This window comes from Pelobates fuscus, chromosome 13, assembly GCF_036172605.1.
Source record: "Pelobates fuscus isolate aPelFus1 chromosome 13, aPelFus1.pri, whole genome shotgun sequence".
NCBI classification, from domain to species: domain Eukaryota; kingdom Metazoa; phylum Chordata; class Amphibia; order Anura; family Pelobatidae; genus Pelobates; species Pelobates fuscus.
Genome location: NC_086329.1, coordinates 11,492,222 through 11,511,899, shown reverse-complemented (window position 1 = coordinate 11,511,899; position 19,678 = coordinate 11,492,222). Strand labels below are relative to the sequence as shown.

Sequence of the window (19,678 nt, the reverse complement as noted above, 5' to 3'; positions counted from 1 at the left end):
TAAACATAAAAATAAGGGATAGCCTCCCTTTAATTTACAAAGAATTTAGCATAAGAAATACGTACAATGAACGGAGAAAGGCATAAAATACTGTGATAAAAGGAAACATTACAATGTAACTGGTTCTGACAACAACCCGGAAGGGCTAGATTAAAGGGACACTATAGTCACCAGCTTAATGTTTTTGTTCTGGTGAGTATAGTCAGTCCCTGAAAGCTGTTTGCAGTAAACACTGCAGTGTTTACATTACAGCCTAAGTATACCTCCAGTGACCACTAGAATACTTCCTGGGGCAGTGCGGCACAGTGTGACTGACATTCAGTGTCCTTACTCTCTGCATGCAGACACTAAACTTTCCTCATGGAGATCCATTGATTCGATGCATCTCTATGAGTAGATGCTGATTGGCCAGGGGGCATTTGGCTCTGCCCCCGGCCCACCTCTTTGGCCAAGATAAATCAAAATTGACAATCTCAGCCACACCAATGCTTTCCTATGGGAAAGCATTGGCCGAGATCATCACTGAGATAAAATCTCATCACTGAGATAAAAGCATTGGCCGAGATAAAATCGGGGGCAGAACCAGCCCCAGCAGATTGGAATAAAGGTAAGATTTTACTATTTTTAGGGGGCAAGGACCTGTAAAGGAGGCTAGATAGTGTTTTTTATTATATATGGTCAGGAATACATGTCTGTATTCCTGAGCCTATAGTGCGCCTTTAACAAGTACATGGTGCTTTCCATAGTCCAGTACTGTAGTGTTACTCCAAAATAGTCAATCCAGACTTTTGAATGGTATTTTAAGAGATCTTTTATATGAGGAGGGAGCAAATAACACATTACTTGTGTTTTTGTTTTACTATTTGTTTGTTTTATTATTTTAATTACTCAAAATTAGTCTTATAATGGGTTGCCATCCACTTTTTGTGTGTTAATGGACAACGGTCACCTCAAATCTATTTTTTAATAAAATAATCATTTAATTTGAAAGGAAACAGATTTTAATTTTAAATGGCGTAATGCTAAACATCCTGGTCCAACATTCATCATCTTAGCAGAATAATTCAATAAGAATTGGGTTATAAAATCATTGTACATTCCACATGAAAATTAACATTTTTATTTTCTTCTTTTTTTTTTTTTTGCTCATACCTATTTCTTCAATTTCTTCCAAGAAATCATTGTAGTCCCTCAGTGAGGGAAAATCATCTTCTCGTTTATTGTAGCTACAGTAGAAAAGAAAAGAAAAATACAAATAAAACATTAGATGCATGGATTTTCCCTGTGATTACAATATGTATGCATTTATTTGTTTTAACTCCTGCAGAACATGTTTTGCAGCACGTAGCGACAGCTCCATTTAGAGTATTTAAAGCTGGACGTGTCTTTCTTTAGCAGAATATCGGAAAAATATTTCTGTACTTTTCGGTGCTCCCTAAGAAAGATGTTACACCAAAACAAGGAACAAAAGAAGAACGGAAAAGAATGTGCAAGTCCTGGCAGAGCAAATAGTAACATGTTTGATGGGTTTATTAAATAAAAGGTGCACACAGTACATGTGGAAGAAACGTACAGAAAAGAAAGGACTGTTAAGTGGTTTACAAATACGCTATTAAAGTAAACCATTCCTCACATTTTCAAAATTTTCTTCCGAATCTCCACTTCTTTATCAATAGTAGGATCCTCGAAGAGCTGAACCTTGAAGTTGCTTTTCCGGAGTGGAGTATTGCATTCCTGGCAGGTACCGGAACCTCTGACAAACAGTAATTCCACACAACTTTCACATCTAGAAGAGAAAACATAAACAGTGTGTTCTTAGCAACAACATAAAAATTAATACAAATGTTGCATGCTTAGTATATATTTAACTCCCCTTTCGGTTTTCTACTCATTCTCACAACCAAATACTAGTCCTGGAATCTCATTTCCTCATCACATTAAAGTGTCCACCTCACCCACAACATTACTCCAAGTTTCTTGACTTTTCTTACTTCAGTCCCCTTTACAGTCCATCTCAGTTCAAATCATCTGATCTTCCTCCCATTAGTCCTCACTTTCCATGCTAATGAGTATATAATATTGCTTTTGTTTCATGCACACTTTAGTAATTGCATGAAGAACCATAAGTTCTTCAACACTATACAGGCCTAAAAGTTGCTCACCATTACAAGTCTGGAAGATCCATGGCACAATCACGGGGAGAGATTTTTGAGCCCCGATTATATAATTGATATGCTTACGAATGATTGTACAATATCCTGTTAGTCCGACTGTACTAAAGATAATACAAGACTTCTTATTCCTAATAAACATATTATTACTAATACACAGAGCTAGATAACGCAGTTTTTTTTTCTACAATACATATTTTCGAGCCAAGTAGTAAGAATTTCTTTGTGGACCACTCAAAAACACCCTGCACTCACACACAATCCTGGGACACGAACGGCATTCCCATAAACACATCTTGGGTTTTTTCAGTAAACACAGGTATTGTAGTGAACTAAAAATCAGATTTAAACATTTAAGCAACAAAATCTCCAAATCACCAATAGTCACTGCTTGGCTTTTTAAATTCAGTGTTTTAGTTAACCTTGAATTTAAAAAAAAAACAGCATACCATTTTTAGCTCTGATTAGTAACTTGACATTGGCATTACATTTTGAATATGTTTAGTATTAATTTTTTCCAGACCATGCCTGCGGCAGAACTTACTAGTGGGTATCTCTGTCCCTTAGATACAAGTCACATATGGGTATTGCTGGTTCCTTGCAAAAGCTCATGGACACTAAAATGCCCAATGCTTATATGACAGTGCACCTAGCGAATCATCATGCAAATGCCCTTTAAGGTCTAGTTGGAGAACCAGGAAGAAGATATTAAGAGCGGAGTCAACCAAACTAGACTTCTAGAAGGGTTCTTATATTTTTGACTGGCCTCAGAATGCGTGATAGAATCAACATCTATTTAGTAAGAGCAGGAGAAATTTACTTTCTGAATTGTAGATGAAATCGTGGTCTGGTGGCACATCCTGAAAAACAATGAGATTTGTCATCCAGCAAACATTTGGACAAGTATGTATGAATCAGCAGAAAAAGGCAGGAAGGTTTTCCACCCTCAGTAAATAAGATTGGCATACAATGGTCAGCACAAAAGGATTATTCAAGACCAAGGTTCCTTCCAAGACAGCATATATCTTACCGTCCTAGGACAGAGTACTCAAGAACACAATCCTGGAGAGTTCAGGTTTTCCACCCTCAGTAAATAAGTTTGGCATACAATGGTCAGCACAAAAGGATTATTCAAGACCAAGGTTCCTTCCAAGATAGCATATATCTTACCGTCCTAGGACAGGAGTACTCAAGAGCACAATCCTGGAGAGTTCAGGAAACCAGAAGTAACTCAGAGCGAGTAAAAACTTATGATTTTCAGAACTTTCAGGTGGAGATGGTTTCCTTTAAGAGTCAAAACATCATTAATAATGTTCTTCATTCTCAAAAATTCTAAGTATATTCATATCACTGGCTCTCAATTTGTCAGGAGGTTGGTGTCTGATTCTGGATCTTCGTGATTTAAATCCGATTCTGTACCTCAAGAAATTTAAAAGTCCTTACATCAGATTATTATTTTGGTAGCTGTAAGGTTACCTGCCAGATGGAAGTAAATTTCACATGTCACTGTCTAGACTCTACATAGTCACGAAGCAATGCGCCATTCTTGTGTCAATGCACCTATGCCTTCCTGCGACACAGGTCTTAACTTACTTCACTTGCTATACAAGATCACTCGGTGACGGTCCAACACCTAGTCTCCTGGTCAAAGTTCTGTTTGGCCCAGTAGAGCAATGTTGGTTAGTTATTTTTCTCTGTTGTAGTTTCTGCTCGTTCTTTTTGTGATTTCCACATTCAATGACCCAGCTTGTATTTTAACTGCTCTTGCTGTTCCTTCTATAAGCATTTTTGCCTCTCTGAGGGCTTCATGTTAAGGCTCTATCAGTAATACGTATCTATCCTTTGCATTCTCCTTTCAGTCTGTTCACACTAATTCTCTGCGAGTTGTGATTAGTCTAATCCCGACTTTGATAGATTCAGGACTATTGCACATGTCTGAGATCATCAGGGTAAAAACCTAAACATACAAATTTTAAGGCCTTTAAAAAAAAAAAAAAAAAAGCAAACATTAAAAATGACTGCATTTTTAGTAAAATAAAAGCACAACCCGTAGTAGTTAAATCTCAGTACTCAAAGTTCCACCTTAAAAACCACAGAGTTGTCCAGGACCCATAAGTGGTCAGATGTTTTGCTCTTTGTCAATTACAATTAGAAAAATGAGTGTATTCGTTTATAAAAATCTATTTTAGTTCAGAATGACATTTTCAAAGAATTCTTGGTAGCTCTCGTGCTCACAGCTTCAGGCAATTAAGAGATTCACAAAACGGAGACTGGATACATGTGGTTAGTTAATAGAGGAGCAATCCTTTCTCAATCGTCCTTCAGAAGAGCTTTAGATGACTCATGAGCCTTTCAAATAGTATAATAGTAAATACAGAAAAAAAGTAAATAAATAGCAACTGTGGTTTGAAGAAACAGACGAGTCATGGCTAGTCTAGCAGGCTCTGAACAAAAAGGCAACTTTATTTTCAATATGAGAATAGAGAGAACGTTTAAAACAAAACTCTAGAACATGGTTTTCAATTTCTTCATAAAAATCTATATACATATAGGCAGTGGATTCTGGCAAACACCACGTACAAAATCACCTTCTTAGTGCTCAGAAACACAGGACTCAAAACACATTTTTCTTCTTTTTAACTCCATAGGCTAGCTTATAAATCTACAGAGACATCACAATGTGTTTTCTTTTTTGCCTCACTTCTTAGCTAGGCAACACAGGGCTCATCTGTGCTTGCTTTCCTTTTCCTACTATGGCAGACCCAAAAAGAGAATGCATTTAAATCAAGATCTCCCTGGAAGAAGACACCATTGTCCGGTTTCTTGGTCGTTCCCTGCATCATGCTTGTACACATCGTAGCACTGTGCTCCATTTCAGCGTCAATATTGACACAAGACAACCTCTCTAAGCCTAAAAAACAGCCTAACGTCAATCCTGCTACAATATTGACGAAAGCCAACATATTTGACCAAGTGCAGCATCGCATTAATCCTCTGTGAAAATCGACGCAGACGTATAGCCTACAATGACACAAGTATGGCCTCAGTGCAGTATCACAGGCCTAGAATGTTTTTGGCATTGCCCTGATTATGTCGGACGATAGGGCTATAATATCTTGGTCCACCATGGTCTCTAGTAGCCAGAGAGTTTGTTTATACAGTGTTTGCTGTCATTTTGACCTTGGCTTGTTTATCGACTAGATTTTTGGCTTGTCTTATTGTTGTTCTGAAGTCTCTATTTCCTTTGCTCAGGTCTGTCCTCTGAGCATTCTTACCGCATATACTCGAGTATAAGTCAAGTTTTTCAGCGCATTGTTTGTGCTGAAAAACCCCAACTCGGCTTATACTCGAGTCAATGTCTGTATTATGGAAATTTACATTGCCCTAATACAGACAAGGACCGCTGGGCTCATTACAAGCCCGGCGGTCCTGCTGGGGGCTGGCAGGAAGCTGTTACTTACCTTTCCTGCAGCTCCTGTCAGCTCCCTTCTCTCTCCTCCGGTCCGGTCAGCTCCTTTCTCCTCCAGTGTAAGTCAGAGCGTTGCCACGGGGACCAGAGGAGAGAGAAGGGAGCTGACAGGAGCTGCAGGAAAGGTAAGTTACAGCTTCCTGCCAGCCCCCATCCTACACAGTGCACACCACTGGACCACCAGGGAATGAGAGCCCCCCTCCCTGGCCATGTATCAAGCAGGGAGGGGGGACAAAAAAATATATATAAATAATAATAAAATAAAATAAAAAAATAATAATATAAAAAAAAAATATTAAAATAATAATTTTAAAAAATAATAATAAAAATGCCCACCCCCCACCAAGGCTCTGCATCACATACACAAACACACTCTGCATCACTCACACACACACACACACACTGCATTCATTATATACACACACTATATATAATTAATTTAATTTTTGGGGGATATAATTTTATTTAGAAATTTACCAATAGCTGCTGCATTTCCCACCCTAGTCTTATACTCGAGTCAATACGTTTTCCCAGTTTTTTGGGGTAAAATTAGTGGTCTCGTCTTATATTCAGGTCGACTTATACTCGAGTATATACGGTACTTTTGTCTAAACGTTAACAATGGCTACCTCTAAGGACTGGTAATACGTTTGGTTTTACTAGCTTTGTGTGTTAAGAACCCTTCCCATCCTGACACCTATCCAATATTATTTGGCAGAAATGGCAGATGATAGGCTGGAACCAAACCTCTCCACATTTTACTATAATATCGTAACTTTAACACATGATCTAATGACAACACAATGTGAGTCATATTGTCCTGTAGTATTTTGTTTGCTTGTTGGGACTCTACCAAAAAGTGACGTACTATCCAGACATTGGACCATTTCTTCACAGTTCTTTAATGGATTGAAATCTGGACTTTAATAATCATGTTCAATTTAATCTCGTCCACTGGATTTATTTTAGTGAACAGGAATTTTTTTAAAGTAATTAGTGGTCATAACTGTTAAACCAAGTATAGCTTTATAAGGTTAAACCAATATTTATTGGATGGGAATATTTATTTTGAGTGGACTAATGTAAAAAAACATTTTAGTGGCATGATGCTTTGCACCTTTGCCATAAAGGACACATAATGTAGCGCCTACAGCACAGATAAAGAACAAGTCTGTCTCTACCTGCTGTACCAGTTTAACTAACTTATCATGAGAAAGAAAGATTGACAGCAAGCTGAACCTTGAAGTGACACTCTGGGCATCTCAGGAGCTAGCTTCGATGTACAGGTTAGTTATGTTGAGTATTTTTTTTATTTTTATTTTTATAATTAAGTCCCTTAAATATCTAGTTTTTTCACACTACCTTTAAAGGTTGCATAAGATGCTAAATATGTTTTTGTAACGGTTTACAAATAACAAAAACATCATTACTCACTACCTTCCTGGGCCAATTGACACTGCTTGGTGACACCTACCCACGCAGGGCAACAATCCTCCATGATGACACTGACATGGTGGCTTCTGTGTCTGAACGGAGTGACATGGGAATCTCACACATACTGGGGGATTGTCTGTGATAGAATCAGTTAGAGGGTTCTCCTGCTCTCCTGTCACTAATTTCTTTGTCCAAGAGGTCTATGCCGAATAACTGATTGATGGAAATCAATACACTTGTAATAATCTTTAATTTGAAGCTAAATTGTGTGTACCAACACAAGTATACTTTAAACAGGAAATGATAAAAATGGAAGAACACAAAGACAGGTTCTAGGAAAAAGCCAACATGAGACGTAAATATGGTCCTACCAGTCAGAAGAAAAAAAAATAGTAGTTTGAAAAGTCTATCATCACTCAATGTTATGTATAAGAAATGCAGACTTTTCTACACCTTACTTAAAACAGGAAAGATAGTTGAAGCATCCAAACACCTGTATATTTATAATAAATCTACATGTATGATGCTGAGAATTATAATATACAGAGGTTTTAATTTATTTATGTAAAAATGTATGTTATTAATTTTACTGGGATTTTGACTTAAAGTAAGTGCTCACAAACTCTTTATGTCCCACCCAGCAAACACCATGCACTTAGCAGTCATACAGACATTTTACTAGTTTGATACTGCATTTTTATCTTCTTACAACTGTATTCATCTTCCGAGATTACAAACTAAGAACTTTCTTTAACTGTGGCTTAAAAGTACAGGTCCTATGCTACTAGATAGGCCTAAAGGAATTTCTACTCGACGATGGCTTACTGACTGAACCAAGATGTCCCTTGTCTTGTTTTCTGACACTATGATCTTCAAACTGCGCACAATTTGGAGTGAAGGTTTGCTTATATTTTGCACAGTTTTTACAGGGTGAACGTTGCTGTCCTATAACTGCAGTTGTTTATTTTATGTGCATTTACCATTAATTGTTTTGCTTTGAATTTGTTGGACCACACACCATTTAGAAAGTGCTTAACAGACACCACTGGAAATAAGCTTTGGTGTGAATTAACTGCTACTGTGTAATAGTGAGGTTTATGCACATAAGTGCAGCCTGGTGTAAGGTTGTCAGTCCAAGCACAGAACATATATAAAATAAATAAAAACTGCACTACTTTTTATAGAGCATGGTGAATCCATTCCTTATGTATTTTTCTTGTTAACATATGAAGCTATTGGGCAGACACAGCTTTTAAAATAGAAAACAGGTCATGCCGCCCAACTGACACTATTTTTAACCTCGCTACATACCTCGCCATCTTGCGAGGGTGTTTTTATAATAGAGAATTCAGCTCACCATTTACTTTTTCAAAGAACTTTGATTGACTTGCATTATGGAAGGATTCAATTTCCTTTTTTGTTTTGGTTTTTCTTGTGCCTTCTCTTTACCTCTTACGTTAGGAATATAATGATGAGTAACAGATACTTTCATACATCGGTTCTGAATCAGTTTTTGTATGAGGATGTAAATGTTGAATGGGCTGTGGACCCCAACAATAATAGAAACAGCACAGAATATCTGCATTATCGTTCTTTACAGTGGGCGGACTTAACAATAAGAATAGTCAGAGAACAAGCAGAGGTCGAAAGCAGGAGAAAACAGCATAAATAAATAGAGAAAAAAAAAAGTCAAGAGATCAGGATATTCGACCAGCTAGCCAAGGTCAAAACCAACAATCACAACTGAAAGACAAAAGGAAAGACACTATTTGGTCAGCAAGAACCATAACAAGTTGTCTAGTGGCAGGAAGGATTTGAATACTAAAAAGCAGAATATCATTGGTTCGTGTCATTGTCGTGTGCCAGAAAGTACGCCAACATCGAGATGCAAGTTTCGCATCACTACTGAATCAAGAATGATGCGACTGATACTTAGAATGAGTCACGTCAAAAAATGACGTGATTATGTACAAATTGAGTCATGTCAAAAATGACGTAGGAATGATGCGACTCATTATTATTTAAATAGCGCCATCAGATTCCGTAACGCTGTACAATGGGACTCATCACGAAGACTTGGTGTTGTGCCAATAATGACTTCAGAGTGATGTGACCAAAACCATTATAAGTGTTCGTGAAGTTATAGCGTTGGTGCATTAGAAATTACGACACGTGGGGGAGAGATGGCCCTTTCATGAGGGACAATAAAGAACTAGGACAACTGCAGATTCCGGAATACAGTCATACACCTTGATAAAGCACAAGTCATAAATAAAACATAACAAAAAGCAGAGATTTCACTTGTAAGAAAAATGTAATACATTACTATCCTCTCACATGGCTGGCATTGGCCATCTCAGATAATATAGTTACATTCAATGAACTCTGCCAATCACTATCTCTTCATTAAGGTGTTGTTCAACATTTCAACCTAATTAACTCAGATCACAAACCAGCGTTGGCATTCAGCAGCTTACTGTCACTTTCTAAATCATCCATTCTGTGACTCTGAAGGGTCTGCTGTATCAGCTGCTGTGCCTGGAAATGTCCACTAACTCAGCCGCAGCAGCTGAACCCTCAAACTGTTTACAAGGCACACACAGTGGATGCCAGCAAGAGCTACTAAAGTTGTTCGCATGGCTTCACAAGTGACATTGCTGCTGGCTCTAAGACGTGTTACTCACTCGGTGGGGAAATCCACTCGGGGACAGGCACAGGTGTCCTAATGATGACACGAAGAAGAAATAGTCCCAGAAGAAGCAGAAATAACTGACTTTATTTGGAAGCAAACCCTCATGTACAACTGTGCATCAACAGGATTAGTTACCAAAGTTAGAATTGGCAGAAATTCAAAGTGAAATTCAAGTTTAAAGACAATATGGCCAAAATGGAATTTCTCCTATTTTGGGCCTTAAAAATTAAATTAAATTTTAAGTTTCCAACAGTTCCCACTTAGTAAATGACCCTGTAAGGAGGATGATGTTTTTTCTTTTTGCAAGATTCCAATTTCTAATTTTAAATGTATTTATTTGTTAACAAAAGACTTACTGTATTCTAAAGGATGTCTGGAATACAAAATGTATAGTGATCTTAAAGGATCACTAAAGGGGTCAGGAACACAAACATGCCCTATAGTGTTAAAACCACCATCTAACCTCCCATGGCCCATCATGCCTAGATAAATATAGTAAAAATCTTACTATATTCAAGCTTGAAACTGCTGGCTCTGCCCTGTTTGCCTCAGAAAAACAAGCTGTCTGCTGACATCATCAGAAGTGGTAGCCTGATCCAATCACAATGCTTTTGAATGAATCAATGAATCTACATGAGGAAAGTTCAGTGTCTGCATGCAGAGGGAGGAGACACTGAATGTTTGGATGCATTTTAGGCAGCCATGACCCAGGAAGGATCTCTAACAGCCATCTGAGGAGTGACCAGAGAAGTTATCACTAGGCTGTAATGTAAACACTGCATTTTCTCTGAAACAACAGTGTTTACAGCAAAAAGCCTGAAGGTAATGATTCTACTCACCAGAACAAATACAATAAGCTGTAGTTGTTCTAGTGACTATAGTGTCCCTTTAACTAGACAATCACACACACAGCAGCCTCTCATATCTGATATGTGGAATACATTGTTGCTTTATAAATGATAATATTTACATACACACTTACAGTTTAATTTCCTCTCCTGCTCACCTTCAGAACCCTTTAAACTCTCACTAAAATGATAACTTTACAACACAGCCCATTACATGAATTCTGCTGTAACAACCAACCAGATATACAAAGTTTGCCCATATATTTTCAGGTAGCATTACCAAGACATGGTACTCTCATTTCAGTCTAGCACTAACCTTCACAGAATAATCAGTAAAGCACAAAAAAAATAAAAAATCTCCAGGAAGCATTTACATATACAAACAGAAGCCAAGAGTTGCACGCAGGTAAGCCACACAAGGAAGACAAATATCAGAGTGGAATGTTTGTTAGCAGCTCCCACATCACACAACGAAAGCATCACCTGCATATTGTTATTATTATTACTATTATTGCCATTTATATAGCGCCAACAGATTCCGTAGCGCTTTACAATATTATGAGAGGGGGGATGTAACTATAAATATAACAATTTGAAGAAAACTTACAGGAACAATAGGTTGAAGAGGACCCTGCTCAAACGAGCTTACAGTCTATAGGAGGTGGGGTATAAGACACGTTAAGAACGGAAATATCAATCAAATTGGGTGGGAGTGAAGCAGAGCTGGAGGAGAGAGTAGAGTGCTGCCCTATAGGAGAGAGCCAAGAGAAAGGTATGTAAGGTAGAGGTTACTATGGGAGGCCATAAGCTTTCCCGAAGGGATGGGTTTTAAGGCCCTTCTTAAATGATTGAAGACTAGGGGAGAGTCTGATGGTGGTAGGCAGGCTATTCATAGGAAAGTAGCCGCCGGCGAGAGGTCCTGCAAGCGCGAGTTGGCCACACAGGTGCGAGCAGCTGTCAGAAGGTGGTCACGGGCAGAGCGGAGGGAACGAGGAGGGGCATACCTATGGATCAGTGAAGAGATATAAGAGGGGCTAGAATTGTTCAGTGCCTTAAATGTATGGGTGAGCACTTTGAATTGACTCCTATAGGATACAGGGAGCCAATGTAGGGACTGGCAGAGGGGTGAGGTGTGAGAGGACCGACTAGAGAGGAAAATCAGTCTAGCTGCAGCATTCATCACTGACTGTAGCGGGGCAATACGGCTTTTGGGGAGACCAATCAGGAGAGGGTTACAGTAATCCATGCGGGAAATTACTAGAGCATGGACAAGCTCCTTGGTAGCATCTTGTGTAAGAATGGGGCGGATGCGGGCTATGTTTTTGAGTTGGAAAATACAGGATTTGGCAACAAACTGGATGTGAGACTCAAAGGTGAGAAAAGAGTCAAGTATGACACCAAGACAGCGCGCTTGCAGGGATGGACTTATGTGGCTATCACTGACTTGAAGGGAGTCTTAAAGGACCACTATAGTGCCAGGAAAACATACTCATTTTCCTGGCACTATAGGGTCTCTAGGTCCACCCTTAGGGTCCCCCTCCCACCGGGCTCTAGGGTGAGGAAGGGGGTAATCACTCACCTTTTCTCCACCGCCGGGCTCCCTCGGCGGTGGGGACTCTCCGCCTCCTTTCCCGTCATCGGCTGAATGCACATTTACAATGCTTTCCTATGGACGCTGGCATCTTCTCACTGTGAAAATCACAGTGAGAAGCGCGGATACGCCTCTAGCGGCTGTCAATGAGACAGCCACTAGAGGCTGGATTAACCCATAGGTAAACATAGCAGTTTCTCTGAAACTGCTATGTTTACAGCAGAAAGGGTTAATCGTATATGGACCTAGCACCCAGACCACTTCATTAAGCTGAAGTGGTCTGGGTGTGCCTATAGTGGTCCTTTAAGCTGGACTTTGAGGGTCTCTTCTTGGGCATAGAAATGTGAAAAGTCAGGTTTCCACAACTATCCCAGAGTTCCCAGCTCGACATGCAAATGAGAGAGATTGTGTTTCTGAATTCATAGTACATTTCTGCACATACTATAAGCAATGCACGCTGCTTTAGAAACAGCTTTTTTTAAAGCCAAAGCATAGGCTAAGATCCAAAAGGATCAGGGGCTAGTTCACCAGGGCACTTACTCCTGAAGAGTTGAAATTCTGAGCCCAGACTATATCTATTTATTAAATATTCACCAGGAAGGATACATTGAGATTTTTCTCATTTTCAAGCATATGTCTTATGGATAATAAATGATCCATAGATGAATATATACATTTTGGGTATATTAAATATATATATATATGCACACACATCCCAGTTAGCATGAGATTAGTGGGACTTATAGTTCAGAGAGGCAGCACTCAAGCAATTTTTTTGCATAATGAATGGTAACAATGTACGATTCGGAATACTATCAGGCATAATCTTGGGCAGAGCCAGGAAACACAAATTCGTGTGAGTTACACTCCAAAGGAGAACCTGATGCCTTTTTAACTGCCCTGTCTGAAATAATGGCAGCAGTTGAATAAAACCTGGGATTGTGACTCCCACTAATTTCAGGCGGCATCAGAATATGAATATCCTTGTGTTGCACCAACATTAAACAGCTCCCCTTACCCACTACACTACCCTAATATTGATACTAACCACAGCACAAACATGTAATGTAATACAATAAAAAAATAATAGAAAATGGCAAAACATGTATCTTACGGTTCTTAAGACATCTATAAAGCACTAAGTGACTTCAGTCTCCTGGTTTACGATATCCACCGAGACCCTTAACAGCATTTTCCCCGACACGTTTCACCGTTATGTAACTATGTATGTATTCTTATTTACTGGCAGATGGTAAATCCCAGAATGATTCCCAGTATTCTTCATCAATCATTTCATACACAGGGTTCATACTAAAGGGAGATTTCAAGATGAACTCCAAGTGAATTTCAGATTTAAAGGGACACTCCGGGCACCCAGACCCCTTCTACCCATTGGAGATGTCTGGGTACCAACTCCCACTACCCTTAACCCTGCAAGTGTAATTTTTGCAGTTTTCAAAACTGCAATATTTACCTTGCAGGGTTAACTCCTCCTCTAGTGGCTGTCTAATAGAAAAGTGTGCTATAGCATCGCTGGACGTCCTCACGCTATGTGAGGACCTCCAGAGTTGCTGAAATCCGCATACAAAAGCATTTTTCAATGCTATCCTATGGGGAGGTCTAAGGCGCATGCGCGGCATTGCCATGCATGCGCATTAGGTCTCCCCCCCCGCAGGATGACATCGGCGTTGGATACAGGTAAGTCACTGAATGGGTTTGAACCCCTTCAGCAACTTGGGATGGGGGGTGGGAGGGAGAGGGGACCTGCAGCGCCAGGAAAACGGTTTGTTTTCCTGGCACTGGGGAGTCCCTTTAAGGCCAGAGGAGCAGAATGTAAAGCATAGTTAATTATTAAATTTTGGCTATTTTGACCTTGCATTTAAATTTTACTTTGAATTCACCTTAAATTCTCTAATTATTGAATAACCTGGATAGTAAAAATTTTACGGGTTACTCCAAGCACCATGACCACTTCAGTGATTTAAAGTGGCCACGGTGCGAGTAGACTGTATGTACGTTTTGCTACGAAACACTGCACATACAGAAACTAACCTCTTAGCAGCTGGAAGTTTGACTCCACCTCCAGCAGCGTCATCACCTAGCTGTGAACCAGGTTAGCTAATGTGAATATGATGCAAAATTGGAATGTTCAGCATGCTCCCCCGTCCGTGCCGCCCTTGTCCTCCCTACCCTCACTCTCAATCCTGAGAAGGGGAGTGACATTAGCGAAGAAGAATTAGACTGCATGGAGAATTTATACATTGTGATGGAATAGGGTTAAGTTTAATGCTGTGTTTTTTTTATTTTAAGGGGTGTAGGCAGACAACCTCACAAAGGGTTAATCTGACAAAAATCGTGATTTATGTAAACACTGTTTTTGGTTGGAGTAACCACTTAAAGCGGAAATGTCATGCCAAACTTACCTTTCTTTCATCGATTCATCTTCTCTCCCTCTGTCAGGATCTGTTCTTCATTTCTTCCTGTCTGCTCTAGTTTTCTTTAAAACATAAGACAAAATGGGGACTACTTTCTCTTATGGAGGTTTCCTACGCCTGACCAGCGGAGGAGCAAAGTGTGCGCCGTTTCCGGTGGTCAAAGTAATTTTCCCACAATTCTCACCTTTCCTCCATGATCCCGCGATGCTTCCTGTCAGTATATCCGAACATACTGTCACTTAGACAGAACGCCGGCAAAACTACAGAATTTCGTCCTAATCAGAGCATTATATAGAGCAGATATACACAGATAATAGGGGGGGGGGGGGGGGGAATGATAAACAAATAATAGAGCAGAGACTTATTTGTTTATCGTTTTTTTTCATAATAAATATTGGGTTATGCCCTTCGTGGAGCTGGTACCACCATCTCTGACCTCAGTGTGTCGTCTTTTCACATTTGTGAAAATTGACTACACGCAGCTCTTCTATTTAATTTATAAACAGATATTATACACAGTATATACACACACATTGCTTGGTGCTATGGGATACACAATGCTTGGCGTGAAGGCAGGTAAGTGTCCCTGGTGGTGACTTACAGTGTGTGTAAATATCTGCATATCAGAGCATTATATAGAGCGGATATAAACAGATATTATACACAGTATTTACACACACATTGCTTGGTGCTATGGGATACACAATGCTTGGTGTGAAGGCAGGTAGGTGTCCTGGTGGTGACTTACAGTGTGTGTAAATATCTGCATATCAGAGCATTATATAGAGAAGATGTAAACAGATATTATACACAGTATTTACACACACACATTGCTTGGTGCTATGGGGTACATAATGCTGGGTGTGAAGGCAGGTAGGTGTCCCTGGCGGTGACTTACAGTGTGTGTAAATATCTGTATATCTGAGCATTATATAGAGCAGATATAAACAGATATTATACACAGTATATACACACACATTGCTTGGCGCTATGGGATACACAATGCTTGGTGTGAAGGCAAGTAGGTGTCCCTGGTGGTGACTTACAGAGTGTGTAAAAATCTGTATATCAGAGCATTATATAGAGCGGATATAAACAGATATTATACACAGTATTTACACACACATTGCTTGGTGCTATGGGATACACAAAGCTTGGTGTGAAGGCAGGTAGGTGTCCTGGTAGTGACTTACAGTGTGTGTAAATATCTGTATATCAGAGCATTATATAGAGCAGATATAAACAGATATTATACACAGTATTTACACACACATTGCTTGGTGCTATGTGATACACAATGCTTGGTGCGAAGGCAGGTAGGTGTCCCTGGTGGTGACTTACAGTGTGTGTAAATATCTGTATATCAGAGCATTATATAGAGCAGATATAAACAGATATTATACACAGTATTTACACACACATTGCTTGGTGCTATGGGATACACAATGCTTGGTGTGAAGGAAGGTAGGTGTCCGTGGTGGTGACTTACAGTGTGTGTAAATATCTGCATATCAGAGCATTATATAAACAGATATTATACACAGTATTTACACACACATTGCTTGGTGCTATGGGATACACAATGCTTGGTGTGAAGGAAGGTAGGTGTCCGTGGTGGTGACTTACAGTGTGTGTAAATATCTGTATATCAGAGCATTATATAGAGCAGATATAAACAGATATTATACACAGTATTTACACACACATTGCTTGGTGCTATGGGATACACAATGCTTGGTGTGAAGGCAGGTAGGTGTCCTGGTGGTGACTTACAGTGTGTGTAAATATCTGTATATCAGAGCATTATATAGAGCAGATATAAACAGATATTATACACAGTATTTACACACACATTGCTTGGTGCTATGGGATACACAATGCTGGGTGTGAAGGCAGGTAGGTGTCCCTGGTGGTAACTTACAGTGTGTGTAAATATCTGTATATCAGAGCATTATATAGAGCAGATATTATACACAGTATTTACACACACATTGCTTGGTGCTATGGGATACACAATGCTTGGTGTGAAGGCAGGTAGGTGTCCCTGGTGGCGACTTACAGTGTGTGTAAATATCTGTATATCAGAGCATTATATAGAGAAGATATAAACAGATATTATACACAGTATTTACACACACATTGCTTGGTGCTATGGGATACACAATGCTTGGTGTGAGGGCAGGTAGGTGTCCCTGGTGGTAACTTACAGTGTGTGTAAATATCTGTATATCAGAGCATTATATAGAGCAGATATAAACAGATATTATACACAGTATTTACACACATACATTGCTTGGTGCTATGGGATACACAATGCTTGGTGTGAATGCAGGTAGGTGTCCCTGGTGGTAACTTACAGTGTGTGTAAATATCTGTATATCAGAGCATTATATAGAGAAGATATAAACAGATATTATACTCAGTATTTACACACACATTGCTTAGTGCTATGGGATACACAATGCTTGGTGTGAATGCAGGTAGGTGTCCGTGGTGGTGACTTACAGTGTGTGTAAATATCTGCATATCAGAGCATTATATAAACAGATATTATACACAGTATTTACACACACATTGCTTGGTGCTATGGGATACACAATGCTGGGTGTGAAGGCAGGTAGGTGTCCCTGGTGGTAACTTACAGTGTGTGTAAATATCTGTATATCAGAGCATTATATAGAGCAGATATAAACAGATATTATACACAGTATTTACACACATTGCTTGGTGCTATGGGATACACAATGCTGGGTGTGAAGGCAGGTAGGTGTCCATGGTGGTGACTTACAGTGTGTGTAAATATCTGTATATCAGAGCATTATATAGAGCAGATATAAACAGATATTATACACAGTATTTACACACATTGCTTGGTGCTATGGGATACACAATGCTGGGTGTGAAGGAAGGTAGGTATCCCTGGTGGTGACTTACAGTGTGTGTAAATATCTGTATATCAGAGCATTATATAGAGCAGATATAAACAGATATTATACACAGTATTTACACACACATTGCTTGGTGCTATGTGATACACAATGCTTGGTGTGAAGGCAGGTAGGTGTCCCTGGTGGTAACTTACAGTGTGTGTAAATATCTGTATATCAGAGCATTATATAGAGCAGATATAAACAGATATACACAGTATTTACACACACATTGCTTGGTGCTATGGGATACACAATGCTGGGTGTGAAGGAAGGTAGGTATCCCTGGTGGTGACTTACAGTGTGTGTGTAAATATCTGTATATCAGAGCATTATATAGAGCAGATATAAACAGATATTATACACAGTATATACACACACATTGCTTGGTGCTATGGGATACACAATGCTTGGTGTGAAGGCAGGTAGGTGTCCCTGGTGGTGACTTACAGTGTGTGTCCGCAGACATTCACCAGTAGCTTCAGTGAGGGGTTTCGGTATTTTGTGGTTTTACACCTCGGGCAGCCCAAGTCATCCATCTCTTCTTACGGCTGGAAATGATAGAACACCAGGATCTGGCTGCAATGCAGGTCCGTCTGCTAACTGTGTCCGGCCGGAACTCCGCTCCCAGCACATTGGTTCCGCTTTGCTGCTGCTGCTGCTGCTAGAATGATACACAGCAAACAACATGACTTTCTCAGTGCAGACCAGGGTAATTCACTAAAGCCTGAATCAGAAAACCCTTCAATTCGGTAAATGTTTTTTGTTCAGCCATTGTGACCTTAAAGGGGCACCATTCACTGAAATTGCAAACCCAGTCAATAGATATAAAGAGACAATATAAAAACACAGAGACAAAATAGAAATACAGAGACAATATAGAAATACAGAGACAATATAAAAATACAGAGACAACATAGAAATACAGAGACAATATAGAAATATAGAGACAATATAGAAATACAGAGACAATGTATTTCTCTTCCGGCTGACTTTCTAAGACTCAAGGCAGAGCCTAAGTGTGAGTCCTTACAGCGGCAGGGAATTGGCTGTCTATGGAGGATCCTGTGGTCTTGCTCGATCCTTCCTAGACCTCAGTGCTGTACTCTAACGCAGTGTTTCCCAACCCAGTCCTCAAGGCACACCTACCAGTCCAGGATTTAAGGATTACCCAGTTTTGTCTAAGGTGTTTTTAGAAAAAAAAGAAAAAACACCTTAGACAAAACTGGGTCATCCTTAAATCCTGGACTGGAAGGTGTGCCTTGAGGACTGGGTTGGGAAACACTGCTCTAACGCTAGTCGGAGGGGCCCGCCACAGGGCGAGCACTGCAGTATTGGTTTAAAGCAGTCTCCATTTTTTTTAAACCTTGGGGGGTCGACACCAAAATGGTGCGATAGTGTACCTTTAACTAAACAAAGAAATGGTGTCTGGTGAAATTTGAAGATGGTGGGGCACTGCCCCCCCTCCCCTTACTTTCACCACTTGAAGGATAACTAAAGGTGTGAAGGCAGGTAGGTGTCCCTGGTGGTAACTTACAGTGTGTGTAAATATCTGTATATCAGAGCATTATATAGAGCAGATATAAACAGATATTATACTCAGTACTTCATCGTAATGGATTGGTCTGTGTGCAGTGTACCTTTAGTTTGAACCCAGCAATGTGAAACAATGCAGTTTTTTTTTAGAAAATGCTACGTTTACATTTCAGGGTTGAATCCATCTCTAGTGGCTGTCTTCCTGGACATGTGACACGGAAGCCTATAGGAGAGCATTGAATGCAATGCTTTCCTATGGGGAAGCATGGATGCACACGGAGCACTAGTCGCACATCCACATCAGTTTGCAGAGCCGAATGACATTGCGGGAAGTGCAGCAGTTAGCAGCGGGAAAGGGGGTCATGGTGCTGGAGTAAAGGTAAGTACAAGCCTGCAAATAGAGCATTATAGCATTAGGAATACTGATTTGTGTTCTTTTAACCCTCTGTCCTACCAGGCCTGCCTCTTTTCTTTTTCACTCAAACGATAACTGTAATGTTTCATTGGTTATACTAACATTTCTTTAAATTTGTAACTATGAGACTTTATCATATTGTTCGTGCTACAAAGGACAT

At 39.7% G+C, this 19,678-nt stretch overlaps 1 protein-coding gene across 1 annotated transcript in view; it reads right to left on the bottom strand.

Annotated features, from left to right (window-relative positions):
• The window catches only part of MNAT1 (MNAT1 component of CDK activating kinase), a 112,560-nt gene extending 94,333 nt beyond the window's left edge, over nt 1-18,227 (bottom strand). Inside the window, exons 1-3 of the mRNA XM_063440434.1 lie at nt 18,018-18,227; nt 1,634-1,786; nt 1,153-1,226 (exon numbers count right to left, since the gene is read on the bottom strand). Of these exons, the coding sequence (XP_063296504.1) occupies nt 1,153-1,226; nt 1,634-1,786; nt 18,018-18,106 (316 nt within the window). The 5' untranslated portion in view covers nt 18,107-18,227. The remainder of the gene's footprint in view (nt 1-1,152; nt 1,227-1,633; nt 1,787-18,017) is intronic.
• Between the last annotated feature and the right edge of the window lie 1,451 nt (nt 18,228-19,678).